The 14,091-nt window shown below is 39.7% G+C and overlaps 1 protein-coding gene and 1 long non-coding RNA gene across 2 annotated transcripts; both read right to left on the bottom strand.

Moving 5' to 3' along the window:
* Positions 1-81: 81 nt before the first annotated feature.
* LOC109485358 lies at positions 82-1,056 on the bottom strand. The gene is made up of 3 exons (XR_002141121.1): positions 1,026-1,056; positions 677-742; positions 82-276 (listed from the first exon to the last, which is right to left on the bottom strand). It is a non-coding gene; the product is annotated as an uncharacterized LOC109485358 (long non-coding RNA).
* Positions 1,057-1,436: 380 nt separating this feature from the next.
* On the bottom strand, positions 1,437-11,952 carry LOC109485357 (DBH-like monooxygenase protein 1). Its single transcript, XM_019788915.1, has 14 exons — positions 11,812-11,952; positions 10,951-11,097; positions 9,669-9,815; positions 8,240-8,407; positions 7,229-7,312; positions 6,356-6,538; positions 6,074-6,176; positions 4,531-4,697; positions 4,152-4,343; positions 3,368-3,427; positions 2,498-2,634; positions 2,159-2,270; positions 1,915-1,986; positions 1,437-1,478 (listed from the first exon to the last, which is right to left on the bottom strand). Exons 1-14 carry the CDS (start codon positions 11,935-11,937, stop codon positions 1,437-1,439), a joined length of 1,740 nt encoding a protein of 579 aa, XP_019644474.1. The 5' UTR covers positions 11,938-11,952.
* Between the last annotated feature and the right edge of the window lie 2,139 nt (positions 11,953-14,091).

Below are 14,091 nucleotides of genomic sequence, written 5' to 3'. Positions count from 1 at the left end.
TGGTTTGTTCATTTCTATGCAAAGACCAGAGATGTACAGTCGAAACTTTGTGTGATAGATATTAGAGTTTTTACTTGCTCAATATTTACGTTTAACAACACAAAGAAAAATACGCTGATCTTTGTATTTCAAAATTTCGTCTATGGTCCTGCTACATCCATTGCCACTTGTTCGTTTGTCATTAGCGTCGCCAAATTGAAAGATTCGGCTCCCTCTTGTTCTTCCTTTTCTTTCCTCGTTGTGCTTTCTTTGTTCCCCTCTTGGTTCCTGCATGTGCTGTCGATTCAAAAATTATATTTTACAACTGGAGATAAATGACCTATACATGTTTCTCATTAATTATGACTATAATACCGCCATTTCCATGACATGAGTTTGTTAACAATACCTTCAACCTAATTACAGACGTAACAAAGAAATCTATTCTTAGATAAAGCAAATGGTGTCCTTATCTTAATGTTAAACGTAATGATGTTCACCTATTAAATGGATCAAGTATAAAAACTCCGGCAGTTATAAATGCCCGGCAGCTATGAAATCAACTATGAATAAAGAGTTTTTATCGACATAATTAATATCTATTTGTTTTTAATGACATAAACGAAATGTGCAAAACTTTCGTATAAATGTTAAATTTGTTTTTTTTTCAACGTCTTGTAAAATTCTCGATACCAACCTTTGTTATAGGCATGTTTCCCTAATCCCTTGTGCAACTTGGTCCTTTTAGCCCCCATCATTGTACCTAGAAGAAAATTATAAGAACTAGAATCAATGACATGCCCATGCATAATGTCAGGTAAAATAATAATACGATGTGAGAAATCTGTCGTTTTCTGCAGTTGTAAGTTCCGATTCTTTGTTTAGTCTTTTCTTTGTTTTATTTGCACGGCACACAGATACATTGATGCCGGTATAATTAGATGTTAGTCCCTGATGAGATATACCAGAGTAACTTCTGGTGTTGCGCCACCTTGCGACAGTCACTGGCCCTGCAAAGAGCAATGCTGTGTTTACTTCCTACTTACCTGGTGTTTTGCAGACGTCTTGTTCCTCAAATGGGTGAAGAATGACCGGTGGTGGCTCCCGCTTGGTGATGAGTTGCTTGAAAAAAAGGATTAAAAGGTCTTAATGAGAGTTTTATTGAAAACCCATGCCCGAAGACGAAATGGAAGTTACAAACATAAAAGAACTCTAAAACAGAGTATGAAATAAATTCAAAATGTACATAACGAAATCTAATTGTCTAAAACTATTGATACGTCAAAAACTACTGTATGTCTGAAGGGTTTAACTTGTCTTTTGTAAACCATGGAAGACGTAATGTCCCAGCTTTTCTAAAATTTGTGGGTTTCGGGAAATTAAAAGAAGAATAGTTTTTTGTTTGTAAATTGGTCTAAGTTTTAGTGGTTTTAATAGTGAAGTCATTTCGAGCGTTGTCACGTTGCGAACGGCGGTTTTCTACAGACTTCGATGTCTCCCTATAATTAAGGCGTAAAATATGTGAAATCTGCAAATGGACCACTTGATATCTACAAAAGCGATGACAACAGGAGATAACAAAACGCGCTTGCCAGATCAATCAGTCCTAGATTTTCATGAAAGTCCACCTGTGTTGGTAGTAATTATAGAAAAACCTTGAACTTTATTCCAACACCCAAGTCACATAGTGATAAAATTTTCAGCGGCCACTGTCGCATTCATCAGGATAATTAATGACCGTCAAGTACATGTATCAGTAAACTCTCGTGTGAATAAGGTCACGTGTTTGTAAACCGTAACTCTCGCGAGACCACGCTGTGAAGTGATTGGTCATTAATTATCCTGATGAAGGCGACAGTGGTCGCGGAAAATTTGATCTCTCTGTAAATTGGGTGTTAAAATATAGTTCAACGTTTTACTACAGATCAGTCTTACCTGATGATATGCCTCAACGCTAGTGTCTTTCTTCATACAGGTAACAGACGTGTTTCCGGTTCTCTGTTGTGTCTGAAAAACAAGGTGCAAGAGAAAAAACTAAGGAGTACTATTTTAAAATATTAAAAGCATTTTTGTCGCTAAAAAGAATAACGATTTTTTTCAATGGATAAAAATCTTAGCAGCAATGATCAAAACAGATGGAAACGGACTGTTGAAATGTGTATCATTTTGTTGTTCTTACCTGGAACGTCTGCCTGGTATTTTCATCCCAGTCGATAGAGTGCAGTAGTTTTTGTATGGTCTTGCCTGCCATATGACGAGGTTGGATGGGTACATAGTCGTTTTCGGCAGCGCTGTTAAATATTTTCATTAAAGCAGAATGAAGTTGATTTGAAACAGTTTCTCTAAAGAAAAAAATTACCAGAGATACCTTTCTGATTGTGTCTTAATTATTATATCATTTCTATTTCTAGCTCTAGGTGAGAGAACTTTTGTGTTGGACAAAACGTTTTAACTTTGAACATGTAACTACCAACACATATGAAGTTTCATGATAGTATAATATGATCATATAACGCACCTGAAGGTAACTTCTGTGGCCCCGAGCGCCGTCAGGTAAGACGCCTTGTGTGGGTTACTCTTGCACCGTCTTAGCTTCATGTTCGGGTAGTGAAGTATGTGACCAAAACACATCTCTTCTTCCGTACTCAGGCCTCCCTATTGGCAAGTATTTCAAGAGTAAATTGGTCAATATTTCCATAAAGTATTAAACTAAGGCCAGACCTATTTAATTTGTTGGTTCTCGGATTTAATTTTTTCAGAAAAAAAATGAAGCGACAGGGAAAAAAAAATAAAAAAAACAGGTCTAGACATCCTATTATAACCACAAATGCTACGAAATGAGCCACGAAGTCAATTTAAAAGGCTGGGTTTAAAACAATAAATTTTGAACTTTTAATTAAACCAGTGCATTGATGGGTGGAAAAACTGTAACAAAGGGACTTTCCTTAACTTTTGGGGATAGAATATAAGCATTATTGAGTTCATTCAGAACCTGAATCTTTTTTTTTCAAATCAGAAAAAAATGAAGAGGCAAATCCAAGAACCAACAAATGAAATTGGTCCGGCCTAATGACAATGAGATACGGCAGTCACCTTAAACCAACGACTTAAAAAAAATCATTACGGACAACTTCCACAATATCATACCTTCTGCAGCTGAAGCTAATGTTTTCGACTAACGAATTACGAATAATTCTTGTTGATTCTAAAAATAGGATTCTGGCCAAGTTAAAATTAGCGATATCTTATGAAAAGTTTAGCAACAATCAAGTATTCTCTGTGACCCCAGGGATTTAAGTGTAATGCAAGCAGCCATCGCAATGGATGTACATAAGTGAAAACAGTAGTATTCTGTAAGTAGATTTGATTTGATACGTGTAAAACTCACATATGTAACCTTTCTCCTGTCAGTGGTATTGTACGTACACTCTACTATTAGGTAGTCGCCCTGAAACAGAAAAAAAGATTTGATTTGATTTGATTTATTAGACTGTAAAAACAGATATATAAAGCCAGGACTGCCCAACAAGCCAGAGGCTATTATAAAGGGCTAGCCCTTACAACAAGAACATAAACAATTCGGAACAGGTAACAGTTAACAGTGTCGGTTACACTTCAGGTAAACATACTTTTACATTACAGATGTTGAGGTCTACCTTTAACAAGCTATGAGATCTGGCCTAGTCGTCATGCGTTTACTGTAAATGCATTCTGTACAATGGTTAACTGCAAGTTTTGCCCCTTAATTTTGTTTTAAAGTCATTAGTTTTGGTTTATCAATTATAGGAAGCTTCTTATCTAAAACCATTTCTTTTTCTTATTGGTCTTTAATCTGCGCCGTGTATTGATTGATTTTTACAAAAAATATTATCCCCTCTCAATTGGTGAAAAGCAACAAAAATCTCAAACAAAAAGTTACAGCATTGATTCCCCATTGAAATTCCCGTCTAACCGAGCTGGTAAGAACTAACTCAAACCTAGGCACATACATGCAAGGTATGATTATAATTCATTTCATATTACTCAATCCTAGTTTAGTTCATATAACCCAATAATTATACCAAAGAAACATAATTTCACCTCGCAGACATTAGTAATTTTTTTTTACATATTGACCATAAGATCGTAACTGTTTATTAAGCCCTGGATTGTTTTGGGGTTTAAAAACATACCTTTAAAACTTCTACTTCCTTCTGTAGACTGACAGTCTGTTGAAAGTTGAAGTCGAAGTTTCCATCGTTCCTTATCCACGGCAGTTCCACTCCGTTCCGCACGTGGCGCATCTTCATCTTCCTTCCCGCCAGGTGAGTGTGGAAATGGACGCCAATCACGTGGATCTTCTCTATGGACTCTTCCTCCATGGCCTGTGGAAGACATTTCCACAAGTAGTGTCCGTGGTTACATGCTAGATACGTACACATAGCATCACACTTTCTTCTTTAGATAGCTAAGGAGAGAAAACAGTATGTACCATTTTTGAGGCTTTGGTAAGACCTTTTCTGTAAAGGATAATGCACGTGGTACAAGTCCTATAAAACTGAGAAACGTTACCTTCTCCAGACAGTCAGGATAACAAGTTCCGGCTGTAACAAAGGCCTGACTCCCAGGCGGGATGATGAGTGTCCGTGCCACCTCCATGCCGAGCTGCATGTAGCCCAGGTCGTGCTGCCGCAGCTCTGAGGTGTACAGGACCCGGAGACCAGACCTGTCCACTATTCCTGTGTACAAAAATGGTTAAAAATGACACCAAAAGAAGTCTGTAAAAACATACAAATATCAGAGGTGTACACACAAAAATAGTCACTGGAAGTTTGTTCCAATCAAGATGACTGAGAAATTGAGCTTGTCTGGCCTTCTTAAGGTGGATTTTTGGAGACTCTCTACCAAGCTTCCCAATTGCCCACTTCGGGCATCTCTATTTGCATCTCTATGTTTTATTTTTGCAGGTCTGTGTTTTTTCCTGAGCTGACATCACTGGGTGACATCAGCTCAGGAAAAACTACGGATAGGCAGAAACAAGATGTCTGCCAGGACTGGCTTGTGCTAATTTTCCAAGGTAGGGCGTTAGAACTTCGAATGTAACACGAGAACCGTGCATATTTATTATCATAAATGTGTCTGTTTACCACGTAATACTAGTTATGTTAAGTACAATATGTTAAGGTCATATTTTTGTGTCATGAGCACTTAAAAGGTGGGACATAATGCATGTCGCGGCTTATAGCACTGAAAAGCTAAACCTACCAGACATAGTTTGAAAAGCAACTAACATGTTTCTAGAATTTAATATTTTGTACGTTGTTTCATCACTCCCATCTCTTTGTTAGCTGTAATAACCTTTCGGGGCATGCACTGACAAAAAGACATAAGTCAGGAAATATGCCTACTGTGCTATGTTAGACAACCGATTTAATATTATTAAAAACGTACACAAATGAAACAATATCACACTGTGTGTTGAAGCCTGGCTTAAAAACGTACGGGTATATTTGCATACAGTAACAGTTACGTACAATTAACGTATAACAAGGCCATAATATAGAGAGTGTCCTTGCTTACAGCGACTACCTTTTTAAAGTTTAACGTCATCATGAAAGTTCATCTGTGTTGGTAGTAATCATAGTAAAAACGTTGAACTTTATTCCAACACACAATTTACACGGATCAAATTTTCAGCGACCACTGAAAGCCTTTATCAGGATAATTAATGACCAATCACTTCACAACATATCAGAGCACTTTAGCCTTCACTTAATAGAGATGGTGGACAATATAAACACCCTGCCACTTTTAAGCAATTGCTTACGTCGCGTAAAGTATCGTGTGAATAAGGTCACGTGTTTGTAAACAAAAACTCTCGCGAGATCACGCTTTTAAGTGATTGGTCATTAATTATCCTAAAGAAGGTGACAGTGGTCGCTAAAAATTTGATCTCTGTAAATTGCGTGTTGGAAAAAGTTCAACGTTTTTACTAAAGTTTAACGTTGTTTATCTTTTAGGACTTTATAGAGACGAGATAATATAGAGAATGTCCTTGCTTATATTTTATTCTATTTCAAACGTTGTATATCTGTTAGGACTATATCACACTAACCAGTCTTATGCTGCGGGTTGTTGTAGTGTGTCTCCATAAGAAAGAATGTTGGATCGTCAGGACCGCCTACGGACAGACCGGCCTTTTCTGGGTAGTAAATGCCCTGTATGATTTGAAACAAAATGCACGCCATTGATTTGATTATAATATATTATTATGTAGTTAAGTAAAGTCATAAAAGGGGTGGACACAAAAAGTGTCAAATCGTTAAACATCTTGGGGAGTCTGCGGAGGATTTCATCCATAAAATTTACTTGCTCTAGCCTTAGTAACACTACTGACCTCTCCACCTACTTCCCAGGCTACCAGTCTGATCTTACAGGAATGCCAGTCTTCCGGGAAGTCGCGGCTGTGACGCGCGTGCTGGACACCATCATACATGTCTGGATCCACGTCCTTCAGACAGGTGTACAGGTCCATGTGATGGATCATACCTTCGTGACCTGGCTGTAGAACTGGTTCAAACTGGAACATGGCGCATGTGTTATCCAATCCAGTGTTTAGTTAAAATTTGTATGACATTGACATTTCCAAGCACATTTTAGTAATCTCAAACTTTAAGCGTTTGAAATAGCCTATTCACGAGTTTCACATCCCAAGAATGCATTGCGAAAACAGTGGTCTAAACCTCATTTGCATAATAGGACAGAAAGGCACCAGAACTATCTTGTTGACGTTAAACAGCTTGTTTTTTCTGTGCTTTGAGCTGTCGGGGCATTTTATGCTCAACGCTAATTAAGTTACTATGGGTCGAATCGGACATTAAATGCCCCAACACCTGTTTTCGCAATGTATTCTGGTGATGGGAAAAACGTGAATACAGGTTATGTAAGGAGTCCCTTTATTTTTGGAATGCCATAAAAAAATTGGAACCAGCGTACAATAATAAGGAACAACCTTTTTTTCGTAAAAAAAAAATTGGGGAAGGACAGAATTAGTTTATTAAAAAAATGACTTTAGAAATCCAGTTTTGCAACCCTAAAATGTCATTAAATGCCCTTAATAATATAATAATAACTTATCACTAGGATCCTATAAAAATCACTACATAATAATGCAATACCTATTTACATGTAGCTAGAATTTATATACGTTTTGCCTGATTTTGACCAATGTTAGGTCTAGTCTTTAACGAGTGGAGAATGTGGAACATACCGCTATGATGTGTCTTTTTCCTCCGAAGTCTGGAACCTTGAATCCGCGGTACCAGTAGACCGTCTGTTTCTTCATTACGCTATACTGTAGAGGGGATACCAATTATAATTTACAGTAACACACTGGATTTTTACGCTAGTATCCTTATTAATTTTTTTATATTATTACAATTGTAAATAATGAATGATATTTTATAGCAGTGTATTGTATTGCATTTTTATGACTATTGTATTGTACATTATTGTAGGAATTTGTATTTTATGTCAACAATTGTTCGACATTGTAATTTGTATTGTACTGTATTTATATTATTGTTTTTGGGAGGACAACTTGTAAAGGTGTCAATACACCTGTTTTGTCCTCCCTTCCACTTGTATGTTTGTACATGTGGTGAATTCTCATAAACAAATAAATAAACAGTCCTGACAAATGGTAACTACTTGGTAACACTAGACATAACTGGTAGACATAACCACACTCCCCTAGAACAACGAATATGTTAGTACTGTGATCTGGGAAGAATTGAAGATGAGAAACATTTTGTAACAGAATGTAAACTATACAACAAAGAGAGGGTAGAACTTGATATAATCTGATACAATCTATGTTCCTCTTCGTCATACATCTAAGCTGTAAAGATTTATATTTTTAATGAGCTTACTAATAGACAAACCTTCTATATTGAAACATACCTGTTCTTACCTTTTTGTCATTTACAAAAAAACAAGAAACCGAATTTACTTAATTTACCTAATTGTAGTTACTTGATGATGTATATATGTAACTTTATCTGTATGCCATACTTTTGCTGTGACCTGTACTTAACCCATTGGGTATATGTGTACAATGAAGGTATTCATTTATTCATTCATTCATTCATTCATTCATTCATTCATTCATTCATTCATTCATTCATTCATTCATTCATTCGATACTGCCCTAGCCGCCACCAAAAGATCAACTTTTGATCTCACAAATCCAAACACATGTGTATAACTCATTACAACTAACCGTGTTGAGTAAGTCAATGGTTTGCACATCGTCTGGCATCTCCCTGTTCTGCGGGACGTCCAGCAGCATGAGGCTGCGGGCTCCCCGGGTCTCTCCGTGGTACATCAGCGCCGTGTCGTGCTGAGGGTCCTGGTTATGGTACGCCCAGATAACACGGGTGGTACCAGCCTACAAAACAGCATAACTATAAAGGTAAGAATTGCTCTTGGTACGCCAGGATAACACGGGTAGTATACGTATCAACCTACAAACCATTAGTACCAGCCTACAAAAATATAACTATAAAAGTAAGATTTGCTCACGGTACGCCAAGATAACACGGGTAGTACCGGCCTACAAAACATCATAACTATAAAGATAAGATTTGCTCATGGTACGCCCAGATAACACGGATAGTACCAGCCTACAAAACATAACTATGAAGGTAAAGATTTGCTCATGGTACACCCAGATAACACGGATAGTACCAGCCTACAAAAAATAACTATGAAGGTAAAGATTTGCTCATGGTACGCCCAGATAACACGGATAGTACCGGCATACAAAATATCTTGACTAAAAAGGTTAGATTTGGGCAAGGAGACAGAAGAAGCTTAAGGTGTGGCTCTGATGGAAGATGTGGTTGCTGATTGGCTGTTGATATAATGGGAACGATGGAAGAGTTCATTTTTTATTAGGGGACGTCAAATTCTAAAGGATCTGTTTTAAACTTTGATGAATGGGGAAATAACTCCCTTTGGGTAGAGGAAGGTTCTTCTTTTGCACAGGTGTTAGTTTTGAACAGTCTACAGGGAGATGGACTGAACTGTTGTATTTTGTCCTGAACAAATGTTGGCCTTTTTTTAGTTTCGCCTATGTATATAATCATGTATACAATCAACAATCATGTTTACTAATATTTTACACTCCGATAGGTTTCGAACCGCATATTATTACTTAAAATATAAATCAAAACTAGGTTTCAGAACAAACCACCAGTATACTATAGCTACTGTGGCAGAGAGTTCCACTCTACGTTGGTGCTAGGAAAGAAATACGAGTTGTTAAACACTTCAATTCTTGGTTAATAACTTGATTTCTACTAAGTTTGAGGGCATGACTATTTCTTCAGAGCTGGTATTAGATATTTGTTTTTAATATTCCAATATGTAATCTCAAGACGTGGTGACGGCACACTCATTTTTTTCTTCCAACTGATATTAATGCCACCACCAACACAGGGGACAATACAATACTCACTTTCACCTGAGCGAAGTGAGGAAAATCGTGTTGAATGCATTTCCCAAGGGCACAAGATCGGTGGCATGTCAGGAAACGAACCCGGGACCTACTGATTCCGAGTCGAGCACTCTGCCGCTACGCCTCACGACCCCACACAATTAGATATAGTAGTTAGTATTTAGAATATCCAATTGAAATGATACGTTACCTTAATAGTCCTGTCAGTGCTGTCACAAAGAACGAGGTTCCTGGAGAACTGTAGGAATGTGTGTGTTCCGTTCTCTCCTGATGCTTCTAACCTCCAGTCCTGACTGGCGTCAATAGTCGGCGTTGTTCTTGCACTAGCATATCTGTCCTGTTTATCAAAAGGGAGATTTTTTCAACTCATGCACGGAATAAAATTTGTGTTAATTGTGCACATCATTTACATGACACGAGTGCATGTATACATAATTTTATGGTTGTATATGTGATATACCAAGTACTGATTTTATATCAATAGAAGTTTTAGCAGTGTACTGGTAGTTCTTGTTGATGCCCTTCTTAGGTGACCCCATAAGTAGTTTAAAGCAATGAATGCAGAAACAATTTAATGTATTTCCCGGTGTTCGACTTAAATGATGTTTTAAAACGTTGTCAACATGAACTCTAAACCGAATTACGCAAGATCTAAAGAAAAGCTGTAATACTATAAAAGGTCATCTGTGTTGTTAGAACCAATAGTTACAAAATTTAAGCCTGAGTTTAAATTTTCACAAAAAGAAGCACACAAAAAACGTTGGGCAAGGTTCGCTTTTTGGGTACGGAGCAGGACTGCTCTGTGAGGGGTGTGAAGGAGGCAGTTCACATTAGGGTTCATCAGCCCTTTCTTAACCGTGACGGTGGTAGAATCAGTCTTCCCGCCACATTTATATACTCCAGACGTCATCACGCTTCTGACTTCCCGAGAGTCAGCGAGTGCATCAATAAATTTGACGAAGGTCGACGTGTTCGACCGAAAGCTCATGGTCAGTCTGTCTTTTTCGTGTTGGAACAAAGCTTTTTTTAACGGAGTAGTCTGCGACCACTTCTCGGCATTGATCTAGAAAGATGAGAGAATCATGGTATGACAGAAGATGGCGGTGAACGTTTAATTTGAAAGCCTGTAGATTGTAGGTTGGTGGGGCACACTTGTCAGGGAGGGAATTCCAAAGCTTGGCCGTACGGGGATAGCAAATATCACTGTAAAATGATTTCAAATAAGGAATTTGGACGGTGAAGTTATGTGAGCTAGTGGAGAACCTAGTGGAACGCTTAGACGTTCTGAGTCGTGGAACTAGTTGGGTGAGTTCTGCAGAGCAATGACCATGAAAATATCTATAAAAGAGGGATAGAGAGGCAACATTTCGTTGAAAGGGGGTCTAACTTGGAGGCCAGAGGATATCCTATGGTCACGCAAATTCTCTTGGAATTTGTAACTAGAATGATATATTTAGGAAAAGAATGCTTACATAGCAGAAAGTGTCTCCGTGGTCTGTTACGAACCCGGTGACGATGTCGGATCCAATCATGTCTCCGTTAGGTGAAATGCCGAACCCCACATACCCCAGGGTGGCCACCGAGGCACGGAACGTGATGGTGTCTGCATCCAACCGCCACTGCAGGAATGAAAATTCATTATGTAACATTTTGCACTAAAATGTACATAGTGTCACCAAGTTTTTGTCATCTAGTATCTGTCATCGAGCAATGTTCAGAATTTGTAGTTGAAATAGCCGACGGAGCTGGCTGTACCGATATCACTCTACTATTTTGAATGGCAACGATTTTGAAAATAGCGTAGAGCCACCAGCTTCACGAGTTGATTGCCATCTAAACTCCATTTTCTCTAGAAAAGTTAGAGAGTGGAACCGTCTAACAAAAAAGTATTGTTAAAGCCAAGACATTAGGGGCCTTCAAGCATGCCATTATGATGATTTCTAAATGATGATGTTTTTAATCTACGTATTGTAATGATGTTTGTATGTTGATAATTGTAAAATGTCAATGCAATTCAGACCGAAGCGCTTCGGCACGTCTGCCATGTTGATATTTGATAAAGATTTGATTAGCACCATGTAGTTTTTAACAACAATTACGGGTACTCACCGTCACCCTGCTTTCGGTGGCAGACAGGGAGTGGCGCCCCTGCCCATTAAGGAGCTGCAGACCACAACATACACACACAAAACTTGTACGAGCGACCACCCCATCCAATACCCCCACCCCCACCGTGCTGGAGCCCTCAACCAACTAAGGTTTGCACGTACTGGGAAGAAGAAGAAGACGACGTGGGAGATCTATAAAACACACATCACAAGCAGGCAACGCACCTGTAAGAAATACTTCTCACGAGCGGGGTCCAAGTAAGCACTGTGGGTGAATTTCCCCTCCAGACAGGTAGCTAACGTCACCGTCACAGCCGCAACTATCCACACTCTGGCCCAGAACGACGCCATAGCTGGTGTTGTGGATAGGCTAAAGAGAGAGAGACTGTCGGCAGGTTAGTACAGGAACGTACCATCCGCTAACCACTCATGTGATCACTGCTGCACGTGCTGTTTTACATTAAAATCAAGGCCGCAGTACACAGTATTAATGGGCGACCATGAGGGGGGGGGGGGGGTCTATGACGCGCGGGTACAGAAAGTAGTGCAGACAAACCTCTTGAATCCTGGCTTGAGCGACTTGAGTAAACTGCGCTGTGTGGTATAAAAAGGTATGGGCTTGTACACCGTATGATTTGGATTTCCCTGTTCGTGTATGAATGCGCGGCATTACGCAACTAAGTAAGGCTACATTTGCTCTTATTTAGAAGAATGACGTGGCATGAGGCGATGCAATAGCTTTTTGTTTTTATAGGGCATATTCACTACAGATTGTCACGTGACTCTTCCCCCCCCCCCCGGCAACAAGCATTGTCCGCCATTTGGGGGTGCAGCACGGTGCCTATCGCTATGGTACGCTATGCAAACTCTTGGCGATAGTTGCGTATTTTGGGCCACAATCTACGTTTTGAACACTCTTCTTGTTCGTAACATTGTCCTTGGGGTTGTTCTGGCTCCATGACCACGTCTCATGTTCTCAAGATCGGCTTTTATCTTTTTTTTGCTGATCAGAAATCGGTGTGTTTTACCCTGGCGTAGGGGGCTGTAGATGTCAACGTGGGTAGCCATGGACACGTTAAATCCGTTGGAGCTACCTCTCCCTCTAATCTGTGGTAAATGTCTATGTAGACCAGGGCGCTAGAAACTTGTAACACTCAACTTGTCTAGCCACAGTCGCGGCAGTGCCGACTGAGGATGGCGGCCGGCGGCCGATGGCCCCGCATTTGTTATTATCTTTCCTGCGTCGTGATTGGCTAATCCATATACCCTACCAATATAAGGAGAAGGCGGGCTGATTACTGCGCAGAAGCGATAGACTCATCCCCACAGCCGGACGCTCGGCTCGGCGCTCCGTCAGCAGGCGGGAGAAAAACCGTGCAAGACAGACTGCCAGCCTTCCAGTGGTACTCCCCGGGCTCCGGGGGCGAGCGAAAGCTCGGGGAGTGAGAAGGTGGACGGTTAATGTGCATTTGGAGGTTTCCTTTGTTTTTTGTTGGTGAATTTTGGAGTTAGAATGGATTTGGAATTGTTGGCAAGTTCGCACATGTGTATGAGAGTTGTCTGTCGTTGCACGTGCATTGCCTCTCTATGGCGGGGTATACCAGTCAAAAGCCAAATACAGCGTATTTGAGTGAAAAACAGTGTATTTGACCTGAAATACACTGTATTTGGTAAACCGGCCGTATTTCACCCTGATACACGTGTATTTGGGTGAAATACAGCATAACCAAATACGGTGTTCTCGCTAATACGGCGTATTTGGGGACCCGGCCGTATTTCACCCTGACACACCCTGATACAGTGTATATGGAAACTGCAACGTATTTCAAATAGTACAGCGTGCAGTACCACTATACATCGCAAGCTGTGCTAATGTACCAGTCCCAGGCAGAGCTGGAAATCTAAGATGGGGGTTAAAATTTGAAATTTTAACCCTTTGAAACGCAATTTCCGACACGAAGTTTTGAGTCCTTTATAGCTATTGGAGTACATCGCGTCCTGTTCATAACAGATATCAGCCAGGGCGACACATTTAATAACAGCACTGTTTTTTTAACGGCGTATTGGATATCATTTGTCTCGCAAATGGATACTGTCTGTGCTCTCTAAGCAGAGGTTCTGGTTTATTTTTGGGTTGTAGCGGTGTGTGGTAGTATGTATTGGTACTTGACCTGTCTAGTGAAGGTGAAGCATTGTTTGTTTCGGAAACATTGTCGCGCGCCCCGGCATAATATGAACCACCGGATAATTGAGATCCTAGCCGACTATCTAGGTGTTTCTTCCGTCTAACACGAGCGCTTAAAGGTCATGACAGGCTGTTGTCTTCTCGTCAAACCAAGATGGTGGCGAGAACAACATAATAACCGAGATACACGTTTACGCAACACGGAAAAGAAATCAAACCCTACAATAACTACAAATGTATATCTAAAGTAGCATTAGCATTACCATGGCATTACTTATTATCATTTTACTGTTCATTGTTGTTATCATGTTCTTGCGATT

Source organism: Branchiostoma belcheri, unplaced genomic scaffold, assembly GCF_001625305.1.
Source record: "Branchiostoma belcheri isolate BF01 breed outbred unplaced genomic scaffold, Haploidv18h27 scaffold749, whole genome shotgun sequence".
In the NCBI taxonomy this organism is placed as follows: domain Eukaryota; kingdom Metazoa; phylum Chordata; class Leptocardii; order Amphioxiformes; family Branchiostomatidae; genus Branchiostoma; species Branchiostoma belcheri.
The sequence above is the reverse complement of the archived record's forward strand: the minus strand, read 5'-3'. Positions and strand labels throughout refer to the sequence as shown.

What these genes read in the sequence shown, in the direction of transcription:
- LOC109485357 (XM_019788915.1), bottom strand. Translation starts at nt 11,937, where the DNA reads ATGGCGTCGTTCTGGGCCAGAGTGTGGATAGTTGCGGCTGTGACGGTG. An exon ending in CCTGGGAAGTAGGTGGAGAG is followed by an intron (nt 6,177 to 6,355) that starts GTCAGTAGTGTT and finishes CAAATCATACAG; the next exon opens with GGCATTTACTACCCAGAAAA. An exon ending in ATCCTGACTGTCTGGAGAAG is followed by an intron (nt 4,344 to 4,530) that starts GTAACGTTTCTC and finishes TGTCTTCCACAG; the next exon opens with GCCATGGAGGAAGAGTCCAT.